Below are 19573 nucleotides of genomic sequence, written 5' to 3'. Positions count from 1 at the left end.
GGAACCAAACATTCCAAAATCAATCCCAACCTTCCTTTTGTGGTCATAAACCTTGTGTTAAAATTTCATAGATTTCTATTTACCTTAAACTAAAGTTATAGTGCGAAAACCAAGAAAATGCTTATTTAGGCCCTTTTTGGCCCCTAATTCCTAAAATATTGGAACCAAAACTCCCAAAATCAATCCCAACCTTCCTTTTGTGGTCATAAACCTTGTGTTAAAATTTCATAGATATCTATTCACTTTTACTAAAGTTAGAGTGCGAAAACTAAAAAGTATTCGGACGACGACGAAGATGCAGACGACGACGCCAACATCATACCAATATACGACCAAAAAAATTTCAATTTTTGCAGTCGTATGAAAAGGATAAGAATAAATTGATGGAAGAGGAAAAATATGGAAGTCCAGAATTTAAAGTTAAAACTTACCATCACCAGAAAAAATATTTACAACCATATTATACAAAAAATTATAAATACACTTCAGTCTGTTGTTGTGTGACCGTTTTAAATAAATCAGGGAATAATAATTTGTATAAAAATGAATCAACAGCAGATGGCCATACACATTATATACCATGTATACTGAGACTCAGACTAGCCTCATGCCAATTTATGGGCCATGTGAACTAAAATACAACAGTTTAAGAATGATGTTTTGACTTCCCTTAAATATATATCCTGGTAAAATGTACCTACATGTGTACAATGAACCACTCCTTATGACAAATTACACTGTAATATAATAGGTCCTTTACTTGTTGTCAAAAACATGAAAACTATTTCAATATTAGACCCATTTTATGCTAAATTTGCTGACCAAGTGTATTCCGATATAAAAGGTCAATAATCACATTTAACATAACCAGAAAGCCAGGTGAAAATATGTTCACATACCTGAATGAAATTTACATTACTGGCCACTCTCGCTAAACAACAGTCGTAATTCCTTCGTTTTCTCTTTTAACATTTAAAAACATTAAAAATTTACCTATCTATGATATTTCAACTGAATCCTCCCATAGAAGTACAATAAATATGTAAAACAACTCACTTGATTTTTACCTGCAGATTCTAAACATGTATGTAACTTGTTCAGGTGTGTATTTGATAGGAAATATTTACACAAATGTTTTAAAGTGAGGTTCTCAAGAGGATCTCATGTTTGTGTTTATTTAATTTAAGCAACTGCTCGTTTATCACATATATTTTATCGAATACAGTTTTTCCTTCATTTTAACAGTAACTTAATATCATCTTATTCAAACTAATTGATGTCTCAACATCTTAAAGTAGTCGAATTTGACAATTACCCCTACAAGGTAGAATGTAATCCACATGGAGTGAAATCGTCTGGAAACAAAACAATAAGAAGGGAGACAATTCATGAATGAATTTTAATCCTGAAGGGGATAATTCTTTTATGAATGAATTGTTAAAGAATTGTGGGTAAAATAGTTTTACATGAGTTGAAGAAGAATTTTTTGAACAATAAAAAGTTTAAAGAGATTGATCTTTGTTAAGTCAACCTATAATTTATTAAAACAGCAAATTGTTTTACATAACCTTCTTGTAGTAAACAGTTAAAAGTGGATTTTTAAAAACATATACCACTCCTTTTAATATCTAGAAAAAAAAATATTTATAAAAATTATCATAAATAATGTATGACACATATTTTAAAACATGCATATCAAATTATCAATTATTGACTTATAAAATTGGGACAATTATTGATTCAAGATTTATATTTATTTTTTAAGTATGGCAACAATACATCGGAATGCCTTCATGGTCATTGTGATGTAAAAATGGGAAGAATTGAAATAATTGCCAATGAAACAACTATTCACCATATGAATTTGTGGATAGATTTGTTTAACCTTCCTCTTTTTTTCTGAAATCTGTTATTTTTTTTTTATTTCAATCAGAATTCCGGTAGGTTCTATTTAATTATAATGCATCTAGTTGTGTTTATTTCCTAAATATAGTAACATAGCTATATTTGCATAATGACAATTTCACCAGGGAACACTTTCTCCACAATCAGGGTTCCATTAAGGGATGAAAATAAGTTTGACATTTGTGTTACGATTTGAAAAGCTATCAATGTATTAATTTAATTTGCAGTATAAAGACAATATTAGGTCAATACATGTATCATAAAAATATGAACTTTTTTGTTCTCAGTGCAAAACATGGGAAGGGCTTGGTACAACCTCACCCTTCCCCAGTTTCTCAGCCTCATACAAAAAAACTTTGATATTTTCCTCACATTGACCTAATATTGTATATTGAGAATGTCAAGATTTACCTACTCGTAACTTAACATTTTGACCAAAATTGTTATGTAACTTATATTGCCTTTAAATGACTTTGTGATTATGGCTATCATTTTCAAAACAACAATAGATAAACTGTACATAGTAGAAATGATCTGCAGGACAAGATCTACGAGTCATTCAATAAGACAGAAATCAATGCCTTCTATAAGTTACACCCTTTAAGGGTGATTATTATCCATCAGTGTTTTTTTGCAGAAACTATTGTAGATAAAGAGAAATTGTACATGAAAAAATGATCAGCTTAATATGATCTACAGAAAAAGGCAGCAGTGCTTAAAAATACTCAGTCGATACCTAACAGGAGTTATTGCTATTGATTGACTAAATTACCTATTTCCCCAGATTTCAAAAGAATTTATTGGAGATTAAACGGAACTGTAAGGATCAACAAATAAATTAACCTGGCCAACATTGGCATTACACTCTTGCACTTTTTTCGTATTATCCATTTTGTCATTACTTTTCACTGAAAAGGTTCAAATAAAATACTAAATCTTTCATTTTTATAAACATACATTGTACTGTACATTTGTACATATCAAACACTTGAAGTTGTATTGAGACTGCCTGTATATGATTGGCATTTCAGAGGATAGAATTTCAACATAAGGTTACATAGACTCTCAATGTTTGTTGATCATTGCAGTTGTACAACTTGCACTCAGTATTGTATCAGTATGTTGCACCTGAATAAAAAGGACCAAACCAGTGATCATTCATTTTCAGTAACTTATAATGACCTTCAACTAGAACACAGTGATCTAAAATAAATCTATTTTTCTATTTTATGACGACCTTCAGAGGTGAATATTGACCAAACTGTGTTTCTTTGCCATTAACGTATTACTATATAATTCCAGTAGTCCATGACTTAAGGGTCTATCATTCACAAGACAGGTCTGCCTAAATGTCATTACAGATTTCTGACATATAAACAGTGACCTTTAGTTTACAAACCAGATTTCATTTGACCATATTACACCTCATTGTCTACCTGTATCACCTATGCATGTATTTATGATAACAGTTAATAACTACAGCCCATACCAGTAATGTAGTGGCCACCAAAAGACTTGCTACCCCGCCTGATTTTGGATACTTTGCACGTTTTTCTGATTTTTGAACTTACAAAAAGCCATTATAAAAGTTTCCATATTTTCATGAACACACCTCTGAGATAAGTTTATGAATTGTATAATTAATGTCTGTGCTGTCAAGACAGTTCAGATGGAGCAGTTTTGAACGTTTTAAAAGAGTCTGGAGGGTCAGATTGGGCCATCAAAGAATGGTGGTCACCTTCACAACTACAGGAGGGATTGGGGCAAAGGAGTTAAATTCATATTTGTATTTTGTAAATGTCTAATGTATTTTGATTTTTGAGAGTTAACTTATTTCAAATCTGTGTATAATCTTAATCATTCTTTTATATAAACATGATTTTATCTATAACTAACTTTTATTTGATATTGATTATAAAATCAAAATGTAAAACTATTCCATCAGCTTCTGAAACTTTGAAAATTCATTTGAAAACTAAAATTTTATATGTGGAAAGATGTAAAATCAACTCCTATTTTAGAACTGTATTTTGGAGTAGATTTGTTTTAATATAACTTGAGTTACCTCCCATGTATCAGTATTAAATATCAAATCCTTAACAGTGATGGGAGCATGTCAATATATTGTGTCCCAGCTTAAATAGAATAATATTAAAAACATACTTTCTAACAATTTTCACCCTTTAAATAAAAATTCAAAATATACAGTGTATTTTCTTTAAATAAACTTTCATACTGATAATTTCATAAATCAACAAATTTGACTTGAAATAATAAGGGTTGTCTTTCATAGTAATATATTAAACACAGGGTAGAAATCTTTGTTGAGAATCATATGAAAAGGTTAAACCCCGACTAATTGAGACTTTATATTCCCTTTACAATCTATGGGTACTTGTAATTGTCAAATAAATTTGAGATGAAGTTATTCTGAGGGAGATGCAACCAATTAGTTTCTGAATAAATTTCTTAAGGATGTACTTAGGTGAGGTTAGGTAAAAATTAAGAAATTAAGAAATTAAAATTGATACTTTAAGCTGGTAGAGCATCAATTAAGGATAAAGATAAGCTAAACATATTCATTGCTCATGGACCTCCTTTTCCAGATATTTGAGATTTAAAATATGGCGGGAATAGGCTGACTCGGACTTTTACCTTATATTTGCATTGATATCATTTGGGTCTCAAAACAATAAAAAGAAAATCAAGAATCTTCTAAAATTTTGGTAAATGACCTTTCATGAGCTATTAAGCCTTATAAGAAAAAATAAATGGGTGTTATGGGGCAAAATATTTTACATTGTATTGTATGGAAAAACACCAAGGAGTCCGAACATTTGACACAAATTCCAAAACCTCACCTAAGTACATCCTTAATTCATCAAATCCGATTCACCATAGCAATGCTTTAGACATTTTCAAAATTATTATCATTGTAATGTACAAAAATGTACAGTAAGGAATTTATGTAATAGTTGGTGTTAAGTGTTTAACAGTCCAAAGGAGGTAACAACTAAAGCTATTCTTGGCTGTGATAGCTTTTTTTCAGGGGGTTCACTCTTATTTATTAGTGAGTTTTGAAAGTGTCTATTATGGACAATCTGATATTCTAGAAATCAAGATTCTCTGAAGGTCACAGGCACTTGTCTCAGAATTTTTTTCCTGTATATCTTTAATATAATATCTTAATGTTATATTAAGGTATATAGGAATTTTTTTTTCTGAGACAAGTGCCTCTGGTTATGGTACCAAAAGTTTAAGAATTATAGGGCCAAAAAGGTGCCCAAAAAAAGCATTTTTGTAGTTTCTGGACATCAACTTGTGTGTATGTGTATAAATCTCTCTAAAAATGTACCTTAAGGTTCCATATCACAAAGGGAATGCTGGGATTGAGTTTTGGAGTAATTGCCTCGAACATTCAGGATTTTTTAGTTTCCAGACAATAACTGTTTAAGTGTATGGATCCTCTGAAATTGTACTGCAAGGTACCATACCACAAAGGGCATATTGGAATTGATTTTGGAGGTAATTACTCCAATTGGAGTTTTAAAAAAAAGGGTGGGGTGGATTTTTTTTTTATCATATTTTGTTTTGTTTTTTTAAACTGATATGCAGGAGATACACACCAAACAGGATGTGTCAATTATTATATCACAGTATTACGTTTAGCAAGAAATCTTCAGTTGCATAGAATTGCGCATTCTTATGCAATTTGTTTGTAATGATAATTTTCATTGGACGTTGACAAATATTTTGAAGGGATAAATTCCACTTTCTACCAGTTCGTAATTAAGAAAGCCACTATTTTGACATCTGATTATTTTGGTATGTCATTTCTCACAAAATAAACATGAAAGTCACATTTTGATCCTCAAAATGTTCTTTTTGTCAATGTTGAAACCATTCTGAAGTGTACAAAAGGTATAAATACTTCTAGAGTTATATATATTTTTACATCACGATGACCTTGATGAATAATTCAGTTGAAAATAAAATAACTGATACATCATGTTAAAAGAGTTATATTCTTTAATTATTGTCAGTTAATTATGATTTTCATATTATTTTTTTTTTTTTTATTTAAACAATAATCATGATCATGACTAAAAACATAACATTACATTATAAAACTAAAAGAGGGACTTGCAAGTTTAGTACACAATGAATGTCTTTGATTAATAAGTACTGTATTTCAAAAAGTTCAAAAAGGAAAAATCTTTATACATGTAGTACTTATTTTGAAGCAACCTGTATATATATTCCCATAAAGGACTTAAAATTGTAATATATTTCAAAATCTGACACAAAAATGAAAATAATGAAATAGAAATGATAACTTACAAATAATTAACCACAGCCACACTGGTTTTATCAGATTTCAACAATGCCTTTCTTCAAATAGCACAATATAGGACTTAACATTTTCCATATCCATCTACCTCCATTTATTGCATGCTTTTCATGAATTTGAATTTACAGGAAGTACATGACTGGGCATGTCATTTTGAAAAAGCTCATATGAGCAATGATGTAGGTTAGTTTTGAATGGTTAGAAGAATGGAAAAACTTTTCAAAGTAAAAAACTAACATAAAACTAACATGGATGATAAAAGCTCACCTGAGGTTTGAATTGCACATGTGAGCATTATGTTAGATTTTTGTGGGCACATATGAACTAACAAACTGCACATATGAGCAACCTGATTTGCATACAATTCTTACTTGCATCTCATGTGCTTCACATGTGAAACTTATGTGCTTTTGTTAGCAATTTCTGTACGGGTTTCACCACATTTATTTTGTGTAAGAATCCTATATGATGTCAAAAACTTGATCACAATCCAAATACAGACAATATCAAGCTTTAATGTAATTGTTTCCAAACTCGCACCAGCTGTTCAGGGTTCCACCTCTGCAGTCGTATCAGGCTGCCCTCGGCAAAGCATTTTATTCCATATGTAAAGGGGCATTACTCTAGCAGTTAAAAAGTGACTTTAGCACTTAGTTTAGTTCGTTCTTATGTTGTACTGTTATACCACTGTCCCAGGTATGGGGGAGGGTTGGGATCCCGCTAACATGTTTAACCACGCCACATTATTTATGTATGTGCCTGTCCCAAGTCTGAGTGAGTGAGGAGCCTGTAATTCAGTGGTTCTCGTTTGTTTATGTGTTACATATTTGTTTTTGTTCAATTTTTTATATAAATAAGGCCGTCAGTTTTCTCGTTTGAATTGTTTTACATTGTCTTCTAGGGGCCTTTTATAGCTGACTATGCAATATGGGCTTTGCTCATTGTTGAAGGCCGTACCATGACCTATAGTTGTTAATGTCTGTATCATTTTGGTCTCTTGTGGACAGTTGTCTCATTGGCAATCATACCACATCTTCTTTTTTATACACCAAAATTCAAACCTGATCTGTATTTTGTGGTAATCAGCATTGTGTATAAACATAAAAACAATTTCTTTTGTCTTTCACCACATCTTTTTTTTAATATCATCACATTACAGTCAGAAAAAAAAACTATATATAATAAAAGAAACATCTTATTCTGAGATTCTTAAAATGACTTCAAAGACCCATTCAAATTTTCATTTTATTAACCAAAATATAAACTTTAGATTAAGTTATTCAATATGATGCAATCAATTATTTAATCTAATGATTTTGTTTACAAAAATTGTAATAAGATTTAAAAAAGATTTTGTCAGGACAGGTGCAGGTTATCCAAATGAACCAGCATATTTCACATAAAAATGAAATCAAAATAATGTGCATTCTTTCTTCTTGAGATTATGGACTGTTATAGAAAGAATCTGAAGGTGGCACTTTATAAATACAGATTGTTTCTAAAACCTGTGATGCCTCTTTTGGCGAGATATTTAATATTCATAGATAACTTGATTTATTTACATATTGGTTCCTGGATATGATCTCTATATTTCATCTCATAGAGAAATACTGTGGATTCATTGTATTCGTTCGATACTAAGCTAAGCTTTGTAAATTTTCTTGGAGTTAATATAAAAACATCAAATATGGCATGTAGAGGAGAACTAGGTTCACTCCCTACACTGTATTATGTAATAATGAATATGGTAAAATATTGGATCCATCTTATGAATGATATTGAACCTTCAAATATTATTCTAAGGGAAGCCATAAATCTATCTCATTCTATGGACAAACATAACCAGGAATCTTGGATAGGAAGCATTAAACATATATTTAAATTTCTAGACTTAGAATATCTATTTGTTAACCAGTCAAACTTTAAACAAAACCATATTCTAAAAAAAGTGAAAACATCTTTAACTATTAAATTTAAAGAAAGCTGGTTAGCTAGTTTAGAAAGCAATTCTGGGAAGTGTACTAATTTACAATCTGGCAATAAATTAAGAACTTACAGAAAATTCAAAAATATTTTTATGTTTGAACCATATTTAAAAATGAATTCAAAAAAAGACAGGCAAATAATCACAAGATTTAGAACTAGCTGTCATGATCTTGAAATCGAAAGAGGGAGGTATATTGGAATTAAAGCTGAAGACAGAAAGTGTAAGCTATGTAAGAACGCAATTGAAGACGAACTACATTTTCTTTTAAAATGTCCTGTTCTAAAAGATACTCGATCTCAACATCTATCTAATTTAAATTCTAAATTCAAAAATTTTTCAAGATTATCTGATGAAATGAAATTTGTTTGGATTCTTTCATCTGAAGATTTTTTTGTTACTTCAAACTTATCTAATTTATTGCACTCCCTTTTTGAAAAACAAAAGAAAATTATAGAAAATATTGTTGTTTGAAAAAAAAAAATAGAAGAAAAATATATATAGATATATATATATATATAGGAAATAAAATTGATTAGGAGTTGTCTCCCATAGACCTAGAACTATCCTAAAGATTTATGTAATTTCTCCAGGTCACAGTGGCACCCATAACAACTATGTTTTGTCAATAACTTGGTTTATATCAGGTTAATTAGTGTAAATGTGTATTCATGTGGTTTTTTGTTTAAATGTACTTTAATCATTCTAATCATTTTCTGTGCTTTATTTTGTAATTCATTTGATTGTATAGCTCAAATTTTGGGCACCATGATTGGTTAATAAAATTATCTATCTATCTACCAATTTTCGTGGTTTTCATGGGTACAGGTTAACCACAATTTAACATGTCCAACGAATAACAAATTTTCTTTCCCGTTGTATGCAGTCTTTGGCCTAACCACCAAATCAAATATCCATGAAAAGGTAAGTTTTCAGTAATCCACGAAAATTGGTGCACATGAAAATAAAAGAATCCAGAGAATAAAACTTTTTTTTTTTTTGTGATGAAAATTTTCTCTTTTTTTTTTTATAGTTTTAGTGGGTTTAAGTTGGTTTTTTTTACTGTGAAATGCTTCCTAACAGGAAAAAATATAGTCAAACTAATAATAATTCATGAGACAAAGAGGTTATATTCAGATCTCTTTCATAAGACTGACACCAATACTGTGGTTCTTCTGACTAGTACAAGTAAATTGATACTCTCAACATCACCTAAAGTACACCATAAGAGAAGTTTTATACTTGTGTGTTTGTTGTATTTTTTTTAAAGTGTCATTTGAAACAGTGTCTGCACCTGTGTTCCTGCACACAATTAATTGAGATGACAATTGCATTTTAATATTCAAGCCCCAGGAGCCAAGGCAACTTTGATGAACATTTCCCTTGTACAATGAGTGTTTCAACAAACTATCTACTTACAGAAAGTATATAAAATTTACTTCCCACTTCAAACTAAACACCATTAAAAACTGGCGCCAACAAATAGCCAATAGTACTGATACTGTTGTTAAGGAGGCTCGTGGGTATAAAAATTCAGCAAAAATTAAACATTTGATTTTTCATTACAAATTTTGTTTATAACACTATTAGTTATTACTTTATAATATGGTACAAAAATTACGCAGACAAATCTATTTGGTTTGGCCACAGATGACGTTTTTAAATGTTTAAATCATTGAAAAAGCTCCAAATTGTCTCCCTTTGGTGCAAACATGTAATTTTCTTACGTTTAATTGAAATATCTTTTTTAACTCATCGGTGACCTATATTTTTTTTATCATTGTTTTCAAACAAACTGTACATAAACTAAATGATTGTAAAATTTTAGCGATTTCTGTAATTTAGTTCTTTTTTTTATTTTGATATTACCAATATTTCTCCTATTAGTTCAACAGAAAAAAAGGACATAAACAAAAATGTATGCTTCTTTCGGAGGCAGATTGTGAGCTTAAGTGAACGTTGACCCCATATTTTTATGTTATATTTCTATTAGGTACAGTATAAGATAAAGTTTAATCATAGAAAAAAATAGCAAAATCCTATATTAGAAAAAAAGTTGATTTAGACCTGTGAGCCCCCTTAAATACCAATAATCAATAAATCAGTCATCTGTATGTTATATAAATGTATTTATATGAGTATGACTTTTCTGTAATAGCACATGGAACATTTAGTTAGTGAAAATACATGACATCTAACCTTTACTTACCACTCTCTCTATTAAATCTGTCATCAAGAAACCTTTGTGAGTAATTTCCCGAAAGATCTGAACTCATGTCAGATAGTGATGTTACACTGTAACTCCATAATCTATTCATAGATTGGTGACCCTTTGTCCTTGGAGTGATATTATGCTTTTCATGGAGAACTGACCAACTATTGCTTCTTGTATGTAATCTTGGAGACTGCTCATAGTCCATTATTGGCGAAATGCACACACCATCATAAAAAGATTTTTCAATCCTCTTCTCTTTTCGAAAACCTGGCTTAGGTGAAGACAAAGAGAAGCTATGACTCCTCTCTCTCATAAGATAATTTTCTTGATCAATAAATTCATCATCACTTTTTGCTTTTCTTGTTAAAGTTTCATAAGATCCCCAGCGATCACCTTTAGATATATTTGAACTTAAAACTTTGTATTCATCAATATTTGGCAGTACATTTTTGGTTGGTGTTTTTGGATTTCGGTTCTTTTCTAAAGTTCTAGAATTTTGATCCTCCTTAACCGGTGACTTCTTCAAGTTTTGGGTACAAACAATTTGTGAATATATTGCTCTTTGTTCATTATTAATAGGTGAGGATGACCTTGAGCTATTGCCAGGTGAAACAGATCTGTTATCAAATAAAGCCTCAGAGCTATTTCCTGCAGCATAATGAATCAAGTCATTGCCTAGAACTGGGCCACTGTCTGAGCTGTTGCTACATACAACATAATTAGGTGACTTTAGTCTGTTGCCATACATGTCATGATTGTGTGAATCTTGTTTATAATATTCTGCTGAACTAACCCATTCCTTTGTGGGAGATTGTTGCCTTACACCTACATTTCTAAGATTCTTTGTTGGGGAAACATGACCTCCATTATTTGCAATTTCATTTTGTATTTTAGAATTATCAGGAAAAACAACCCCATCTTCAGTTTTCAAAGCTCTAAATACAAGCATTCTTCTGGCTTGTATTACCTCTTCAGGAGACCTTCGATTAACCTTCTCATATGACCCTGAATTTCTAACTAATTCTTTAGGAGTACTTTCTAATGGCATTTGATGAGATATTTTTCTTCTCTGAATGTCACCTGCTCCCATAGCCATTTTTCCTTTCTGAGTCAATTCACTTGCTGGAGCAGATCCTGTTCTTGGTCGCATAAAATAGAAATCATTACTTTGGTGAAAATCTGGTTGTTTTGAACTTTTTTCACAAAAATTGTCCTCAAATTCATCATTCTCATAATCTGTTGACAGCAGACTATGAAGTGACCTAGACTTCATTGAGATCTTTGACAGGCTTGCTTGTGACAAAGACATGTCACGATTTTGTATTGCAAGTCCTCTGCGTAGAGAAAGATTAGCTAATTTATCTCCATATATAACATTGGTGAGTTGTCTCATCCTTTTGGCTGTAGATCTTGGAGATTCATCCATCTCCTGTTGTGTAAAACTTTTACGAATTGTGTCCCGCCCAAGTGTATCTTTCCCTTCCAAAAATGTGATTGTTGATGAATTATGGTGATGAGGCATATATCGAGATCTAGAGGGAGCTGAGGTAGAAATTGAAGAGGAAGAATCATTTTTGTCTTCCTTGGCAGACTTTTTATTCCAAATAAGAGTAACAGGTTTACTTGAACTGTCCACAGGCAGTGAATTAGTTTTTGACAATTTTGTATGACCATTCTGACCAGAATAAGCATCACTATTTTGACTAGATTTTAAGCTTCCTCTTTTTGGACGTTGCTCTGAAACAGATGAGCTGCGTTCGCGTGTTGGACTTTTACTTTTCCGACGAAATTTTGAAGAAAATCCTGTAAAGGATCTGCTTCTTCCTCTTATTTCACCAGGAAATTCCACATCCTTCTTAGATGTTGTGTGTTTGTTCCCCATTATCAGACTCTGAAATATATAATATAATAATAAAAATGACTTACTACAGTTATTTCAGCTGTAGGAAATATCTATTAACCTGTATGTATAAAATATGGCTAAATTCAGTTTCCTTCAACTTAAATTAGTTCTCACATACACGTATTACAATAATGTAAATTCTGTATTTCCTGTGGTTATTTTTTCAGGCAAATTAACATCTGAGGAATGAAAATTCTCACATAGTATTTAAATGGGTATCATCTATGTTTAATAGGATCGAAACAAATCTATTTACACAAATAACCAGATTTAAAACTTTAATTTCCCTTTTATTCTATTTGACGTTGTGTTTCCAACTGATTTTCTACATCTAGGATACAGTATAGTTCCTAAATTTTGTGAAAATTGCTCAATCATGATCCATACTAAACTACCTAACTTATTGCCATTTCTCATTCACTTATAGTTTAACACGCTACAGAAGTGTTATGCACAATATTGTACTATTCTTAAACTTTATACAAAAATCATCTTAAAAAAAAGGTCTTTTGGTTGAGTGTGTTCCATAATGGTTTGCTGTCTAATTGTAATATGCCCCATTTTTATTTCCTCTATGACAATGTCCATTGTACTTATGGCACAGGGTAGAAAACTTTTCAAATAGTTGAAAGGCAGAGGAAATTCATTTAAAAACATTGTTTACACTTAAATATGGTATTCTTTTCTTTTTCAGTAAGTTACATTATTAAGTATGGTAACATCTTGTAGTCACCAACTATTTATTGCTGGAAAATAACAAGTGTAAAGGTATTTTAAAATCATCTGCTATTCAAATCAACATCATTTATATATAACCTTATACAGTTTTGTGAACAGGCTTCTTAAGTTATCATTATCCTTTCCATCTCTCCTATGAATGTATACCATGTTTTAAAAAGCTACCATAGTTGACCTATAGCTAACTTAGTTCAAAAGTTGATTAGCAAAAATGTGTGCAATTTTCATGTAGGGTAAAAACACACTTAGATTAGTAACATTAACAGTATTGTCAACAAAAAGATGTCAATGAGAAAGCAACCCACTGATATAAAAAATGACTCTTCAAAAACAGTCAGGTGTGAATACAATACTGTATGTCAAACTCTAAATCTCATAGTCTAAAAGATTGTAACAGAAAATTATAAAAGGAAATAACTATTTTATACAGTATAATACTTTTAATTAATGACAAAATGACTGCAGTCTGCTTGAAATCACACCTGGAGGAAATACTCTCAAATAATATGTACAACAGGGATGAAATTAAGCTTTGATTGGTTTGTGTTAGACGTTAGTATCTATCTTGGTGTAAAGGGGGGGGGGGGGGGTGCAATTTTAACAATGGTGTTAAATTCTGTACACCCCATGAACTACACCAATATAACAATTGATTTCTTATGAATATTCCTTTACTCATTTTTTATACCATGGTTGAAATTAAAAAAACTCTTATAATAATAACTCTGCTACACATTTTTACCAAATGGGGACGGTATAAAATTCTGTAACCCCTAGTTACACCAAGATAGCAATTCTGATAAAGCTTCAATTACTCATTTTTATATGTTGGTTGAAATATGAAACATTCTTATGAAATCACTACACATCTTTACATATTATGTTACTGGGGTATAAATCTGAAAATTTGGCTAAATGGTTTAGGGGTAGTAAAGATGTTATGTTTACCTAGAAATCTGTTTTGGTTTTCTTATATTGTTACGTTTCAATTTTACATTAACACTCTCCTCTCTCTAATGGTTCATTTTGTATACTTTCTTCTGGTAGTCATTGAAGAAATCTTTAGGTAAAGCTGTTGTATCAAATTACCATCCAAAACATTAGAATTAAGTCCTTTTAGTTGGACTGGTGTAAAAGTGTTGCAAACTGTCTTGCACATTAGAAATTTTGATGACAACTCAACTGTTATATTATACTTTCAATGTCTTATTAAGAACAGTTATATAAATACCAAGTTGGACTGCCGATAGTTGTGAACCTCCTATAACAATTAACAGATTGTTGATGAGCAATGGATGTCAACATACATCATAATCTTTATTAAGAATACATTTGTTGAAGGCCTACAGTGACCTATAGTTGTTAATTTCTGTGTCATTTTGGTCTCTTGTGGAGAGTTGTCTCATTGGCAATCATATCACATCTTCTTTATTATACATGTATCATGTTGTGTAAGCTGCATGCTCAAATGAAGTATATTTCCAAAAACTAGAAAACCTTGATTTGTAGTTCCTGAAAAAATGTGACTAAAATTTCATGCAGGACCATAAAAAAAATGTATGAGTATTAGGATAACAGAAAATTGATGAGTGATGAAACCATATTTCAGAAGCTCTAATCTAAACAAATTTATAAGACTAATGAAAGGACAGAATCAAAGACAGAATCACAGAATTAGAGGCAGAAACACAGACAGACATACACATGAAATATAATGTAGATTTTATTGATTTGTTTGATTATGATAAATTTGTTTATTTATTTAAAAACATTAATTGTTATGATATGGTTGCCAAAACCTGCTATGATATTTAAGTAGAAGAAATACCTTTTTATATTCTTAAAATGAAATTATTTTAATAATCGTATGTATTTTAACTAGTTTTATATAGACATTGTTTTACAGTCTCTCATAATTCTTAATAGAATGGTACTTGTATTTTATTATATCTGTGTATTGTCTGTTTTATATTGTGTATATACTCTGTATGTACTGTATATCTATGTATTGCAAGTAGTGAGACTTTAATAAAATATTGAATCTGAATATTGAATCTACACTAAAATACTTCCTCCACAGTATAAATTAGACAAGTCCCCTAATGGTAATTTAAAATTCCCAAAGCTAAATCCCTTTCTAGACAGACACCTTATATTTACACCTATATCAAAGTCCATATCAAAAATCAATCTAAGGATTAAACCAAACATTCTTTGTGTCTAAGTTTAAATCTATTTATACAATGATAACATCAACTTTTATTGTTCAATTTTAAAAGGTGATGAAACATCTTTATTTGCATGCTGACAAGGTTAAGGATTTTAAGCCTAAAACATTTTTCAGGTGTATATTCCTGATAATATATACCAATATAAATGATGACAACTTAAACTATAATTAAAGTAATCTTGCAATTACTCAACTGTCACAGTTTTAAATTTTCAATATAAAGGTTTGAATTGCATTGTCTCACTGACTTAGTCAAAGTTATATATGTGTGGCAACCATTATTAGGTATTGAGAACTTTTTTTTAAAAGATTTAAAATTACCTTGAAAACATGAACTTTGACATTGGGATTAAGATTAAAAAATTCGTAAGGGTTCCACGGAACCCAGTGTCTCGCCTACTCTTGCTGTTAATCGCAGACTCAACAAAAACGAGGAAAAACATCAATAAAAATTTCCCTCTTGATACTGTCTTTTGATTGAAAGAAGCTTCCAAGTTTGGTAAAACAATCCAGGATAGTTTATGAATCTAATAAATGTTTTATAAACTTTAACTGCAGACTGTATGTAATGTTAACTGGAAGAAAAACTAAGTCCATTTATAAGTAAAATACGGAAAAAGTGATTTTTTTTTTCACAAAATTTACTTCTGAATAATATCTTATGATCAGAAACAAGCTTTTGTCTAAGTTTGGTAGAAATCCAGGATAGTTTAAGAACATTATAAAAATTTTAAAAACTTAAACCACAGAGTGAATGTTTTGTTTCTGGCAAAAAAACTAAGTCCATTTATAACTTCAATATAAGTAAAATACAGAATAGTGGAAATTTATTTTTACAAAATTTTCTTCTTGATACTATCTTATGATCATAAACAAGCTTCTGTCCAAGTTTGGTACAAATCAAGGATAGTTTATGAAAGTTTTTAAAATTTTAAAAACTTTAACCACAGAGTGAATGTAATGTTTCCTCGCAGAAAAACTAAGTCCATTTATAAGTAAAATCAAAAAAATGGAATTTTATTTTTACAAAATTTACTTCTGGATACTTTCTTATGATCATAAACAAGCTTCTGTCCAAGTTTGGTAGAAATTCAGTATAGTTTAAGAAAGTTATTAAAATTTCAAAAACTTTAACCACAGAGCGAATATTTGTGGACACCGACGCCGACGCCGCCGCCGCCACCGACGGAATGTAGGATCGCTTAGTCTCGCTTTTTCGACTAAGTCGAAGGCTCGACAAAAATGAAAAGAAAAGAAGAGTAGATAAATTAAAAAACACACTTTTAGCATTTCCCTTTTACTCCAAACATGACCATATGATACTATTGAACTGCAAAACATGTCTTTTTGTTAAAGAGTGCCAATATATGTCCTCTTTATGAATGTCAAATAGTTTCCATTAAAAAAATAATCCCAAATGTGCCCTTTCATTGATGCATACTCATTTTCCTCTTTCAACAACTGTCACATATCCAAGGTTGACTGGAGAGTAGAAATATGGAAATTTTAAAATAGAAAAGAAATGATATGGGGTATTCATCCATGACACAAAATCAGAACATGCACAGCAAACACTACAAACAGCAAAAGAACCTTGTTTTTTTTTTAATTTCTCAAGGTCACAGTGAGGCATTTTATACAAAGACCCCCCCCCCCCCCCAAAAAAAATACCCTCTCATTTCACTGCAATTTTAAGACGGTTCCTAGCACCAGTTTGAGTGGAATTTAGGTCTTTTTCCCACCAGCAGTAAAAACCCTTGCCAAGGAGGGACATCCCTATGGCTGTGCAAAATGTAAAAGTATGTTACCCTGTTCCTTGGAGGCAATTGCTGAAAGGTAAAATTCATATCTTCAGATGAAGATTAGAATTTAAATCTAAAAAAAATCATTTCTAAGTTTGTATCTATAGAGCTTAGAAAAGAAGTGGCACAAAAGAAGATATCTAAAAAATGCTGACATTCTAAAGGTAAAATGACAAACAAGAGCACTGCACATAAACTAATTTGCTCTACTTCTAATGTTAACAACCCTGGCATAAACTTCTCAAATACAGATTTGTGAAAAATCTACACAATGTCTTGACCTGATCTTATTTAATAAAAGTGTATTTACATACACAGAGAAATATATTGAAGACGGAACAAGATAAACTGACATTGTTTTAACGCTGACAGGAATCATTGATATTTATCTCTCCAATAAATGTATAATTTACAATATCATATTTAGATAATAAACCAATACACTTAGGTAGTAATTACCAGTGATAGATCCCAAAATAAAAAACGGCCAGGGTTCTAAAAGAAAAATAGCTTAAGCTTAAAGATCTCTGAAAACATATTTTATTCCTACAACTTGAGCAATATATATAGAACCTTAATGAAAAAGCTCACATACCCCTTGTCCCCATATGCAAAATGTCATCATGATTTAAGACATCTTATACATCTCATCAAATAAGTTATTAGTAAGTTTATTTTCAACAGTACAGACATAGTAACAAGAAGATCGATGTGAATTTCTTCTCATCAATATGAATAAAGAGAGGTGACCATAAAACTTAGCAAGTTTGTTATCCCATGTTTAGTAACTGATTTAAAGCATGTGGAAACCTCTTTTCTACACATATTTTGATGTTAAAAAAAATTAAATATGGCCTTGACCATAGACATAGTGACCTTCAAAATCTTACTCTTAATAAATAAGACTTTGTATCATGTAAATAGACCAGAAAAATTATAATTCTATTGGTAGTATTTCAATTTAAATCTGTAAAAAGACTTTTAAAACAAATTGGGTGTATTTTAGTAACCATGACCTTGACCTTAGAAAGGTTACATCAAAATAAATATATATTCTCCTCCCATTAAGTGTGACGATGTATTTCCCTAAGGTTGGAATCCCTTTACATCAAGAAATCTCTTTTTTGCACAAATTTCAGGCTATGTTAGGTTAATTTGATATTAAAATCAAATTGGATTCTTCCTCTCATAATATAGGATTATATATTAAAGAAAGAATGCAATTCAATATAGTTTGACTTTTATAGAATGACTGAAGGACAAACTGATTCACTGACGGACAGGTTAAAAAATATTATCTCTGAATAAAAACAACACGGTGTTGAAGGAAAATCTGAAAGGATTCAACAGACGAAGAAATTGATGATGAAAGGTTCAAATAATTTCATAAAACATAGTTTAAGCTTACAAGTTGTTATTGGTGGCATAACGGAGTTACTTCCCTTTCAAACCAAAAAAAAAAAGAAATCTAAAAGGATTCAACAGACTAAGAAATTGATAAATGTAATTTACGATTGAAATAAGGAAATAAACTTTAAAGGGGCACTAGCTGTCAAATTCATTGTAACCCATTTGACTCAAATTCTCATATTTGGTTTATAACAATGTAAAACATTTATCCAAACTATCAAAAGTCTAAAATAAACAGTTTACAGAGCATGGGGTAGATAATATATAGGTTCGTTTCGTGTGTATTTTAGTCCGGACGCCATCTAATTAACTATCGATTTGACCTCAGATGACCATATAAGCGATCAAAACAAAAATAAAGATACGAATAGATTAAACCAACACGTGCAATTGCATTTTTATAGGTCTGTTTGATTTTATTTTATAGATTAAAAATAGATGTTTCTCATTGTTTTTAACCATATAAGAATGATTTTATGTGCATCGCATTAGTAATCAAATGATTTACCGTAGTTTCACTTTCATTGTTGACATTCTTTTTCTTTAAATAACCAGTACACGTACAATGCATGCGTTGTCAATCTCTAGCTAGGGGTTAACTTGAAGTTCACATGAATACCGGTTAGAATGATGATGACGTTTTCACTTGCAAGTGAATCAGTCAAAAATTATGTTTAATCGCTTATTTCAACAAAATTAAAGGAAATTGATTGCTAAAAGCAAATTATTATTTCATTATTCCAATTTGATTAATGATTGATCTAAAAAAAAATCATACTTTATTTTTTTATATATATCGTAGCTAGTGCCCCTTTAAGGGAAAAACATGTTTTCTGTTATCATGTTTGTTTAGATTTTGATACATGATATAAATGCTTTACAGTAAGTCATATTATTGGACTTATTTTAGTAAATATGTCTTTTTGATTGAGTAAAGCCATTTTATTGATATTTTATAGTGTCTCTGTCTATGTTGTAATGTTGCACTGCTGTTTCAGGTTAGAAATATATATATAAAAAAAATCATTAGTATCT

At 30.5% G+C, this 19573-nt stretch overlaps 1 protein-coding gene across 9 annotated transcripts in view; it reads right to left on the bottom strand.

Moving 5' to 3' along the window:
* Nucleotides 1-19573, bottom strand: part of LOC139510178 (protein TANC2-like) — a 69851-nt gene that overhangs the window by 40849 nt on the left and 9429 nt on the right. For 4 of the 9 annotated variants that reach the window (XM_071296540.1, XM_071296539.1, XM_071296537.1 and 1 more), the window contains exon 2: nt 10450-12346. In XM_071296540.1, coding sequence (XP_071152641.1) covers nt 10450-12337 — 1888 coding nt within the window. In that variant the 5' untranslated portion in view covers nt 12338-12346. Of the gene's footprint in view, nt 1-899; nt 1416-10449; nt 12347-19573 lie in introns of those variants that run through there. The other 5 variants (XM_071296545.1, XM_071296541.1, XM_071296543.1 and 2 more) reach the window with 5 other exon arrangements.

Source organism: Mytilus edulis, chromosome 2, assembly GCF_963676685.1.
Source record: "Mytilus edulis chromosome 2, xbMytEdul2.2, whole genome shotgun sequence".
NCBI classification, from domain to species: domain Eukaryota; kingdom Metazoa; phylum Mollusca; class Bivalvia; order Mytilida; family Mytilidae; genus Mytilus; species Mytilus edulis.
The sequence above is the reverse complement of the archived record's forward strand: the minus strand, read 5'-3'. Positions and strand labels throughout refer to the sequence as shown.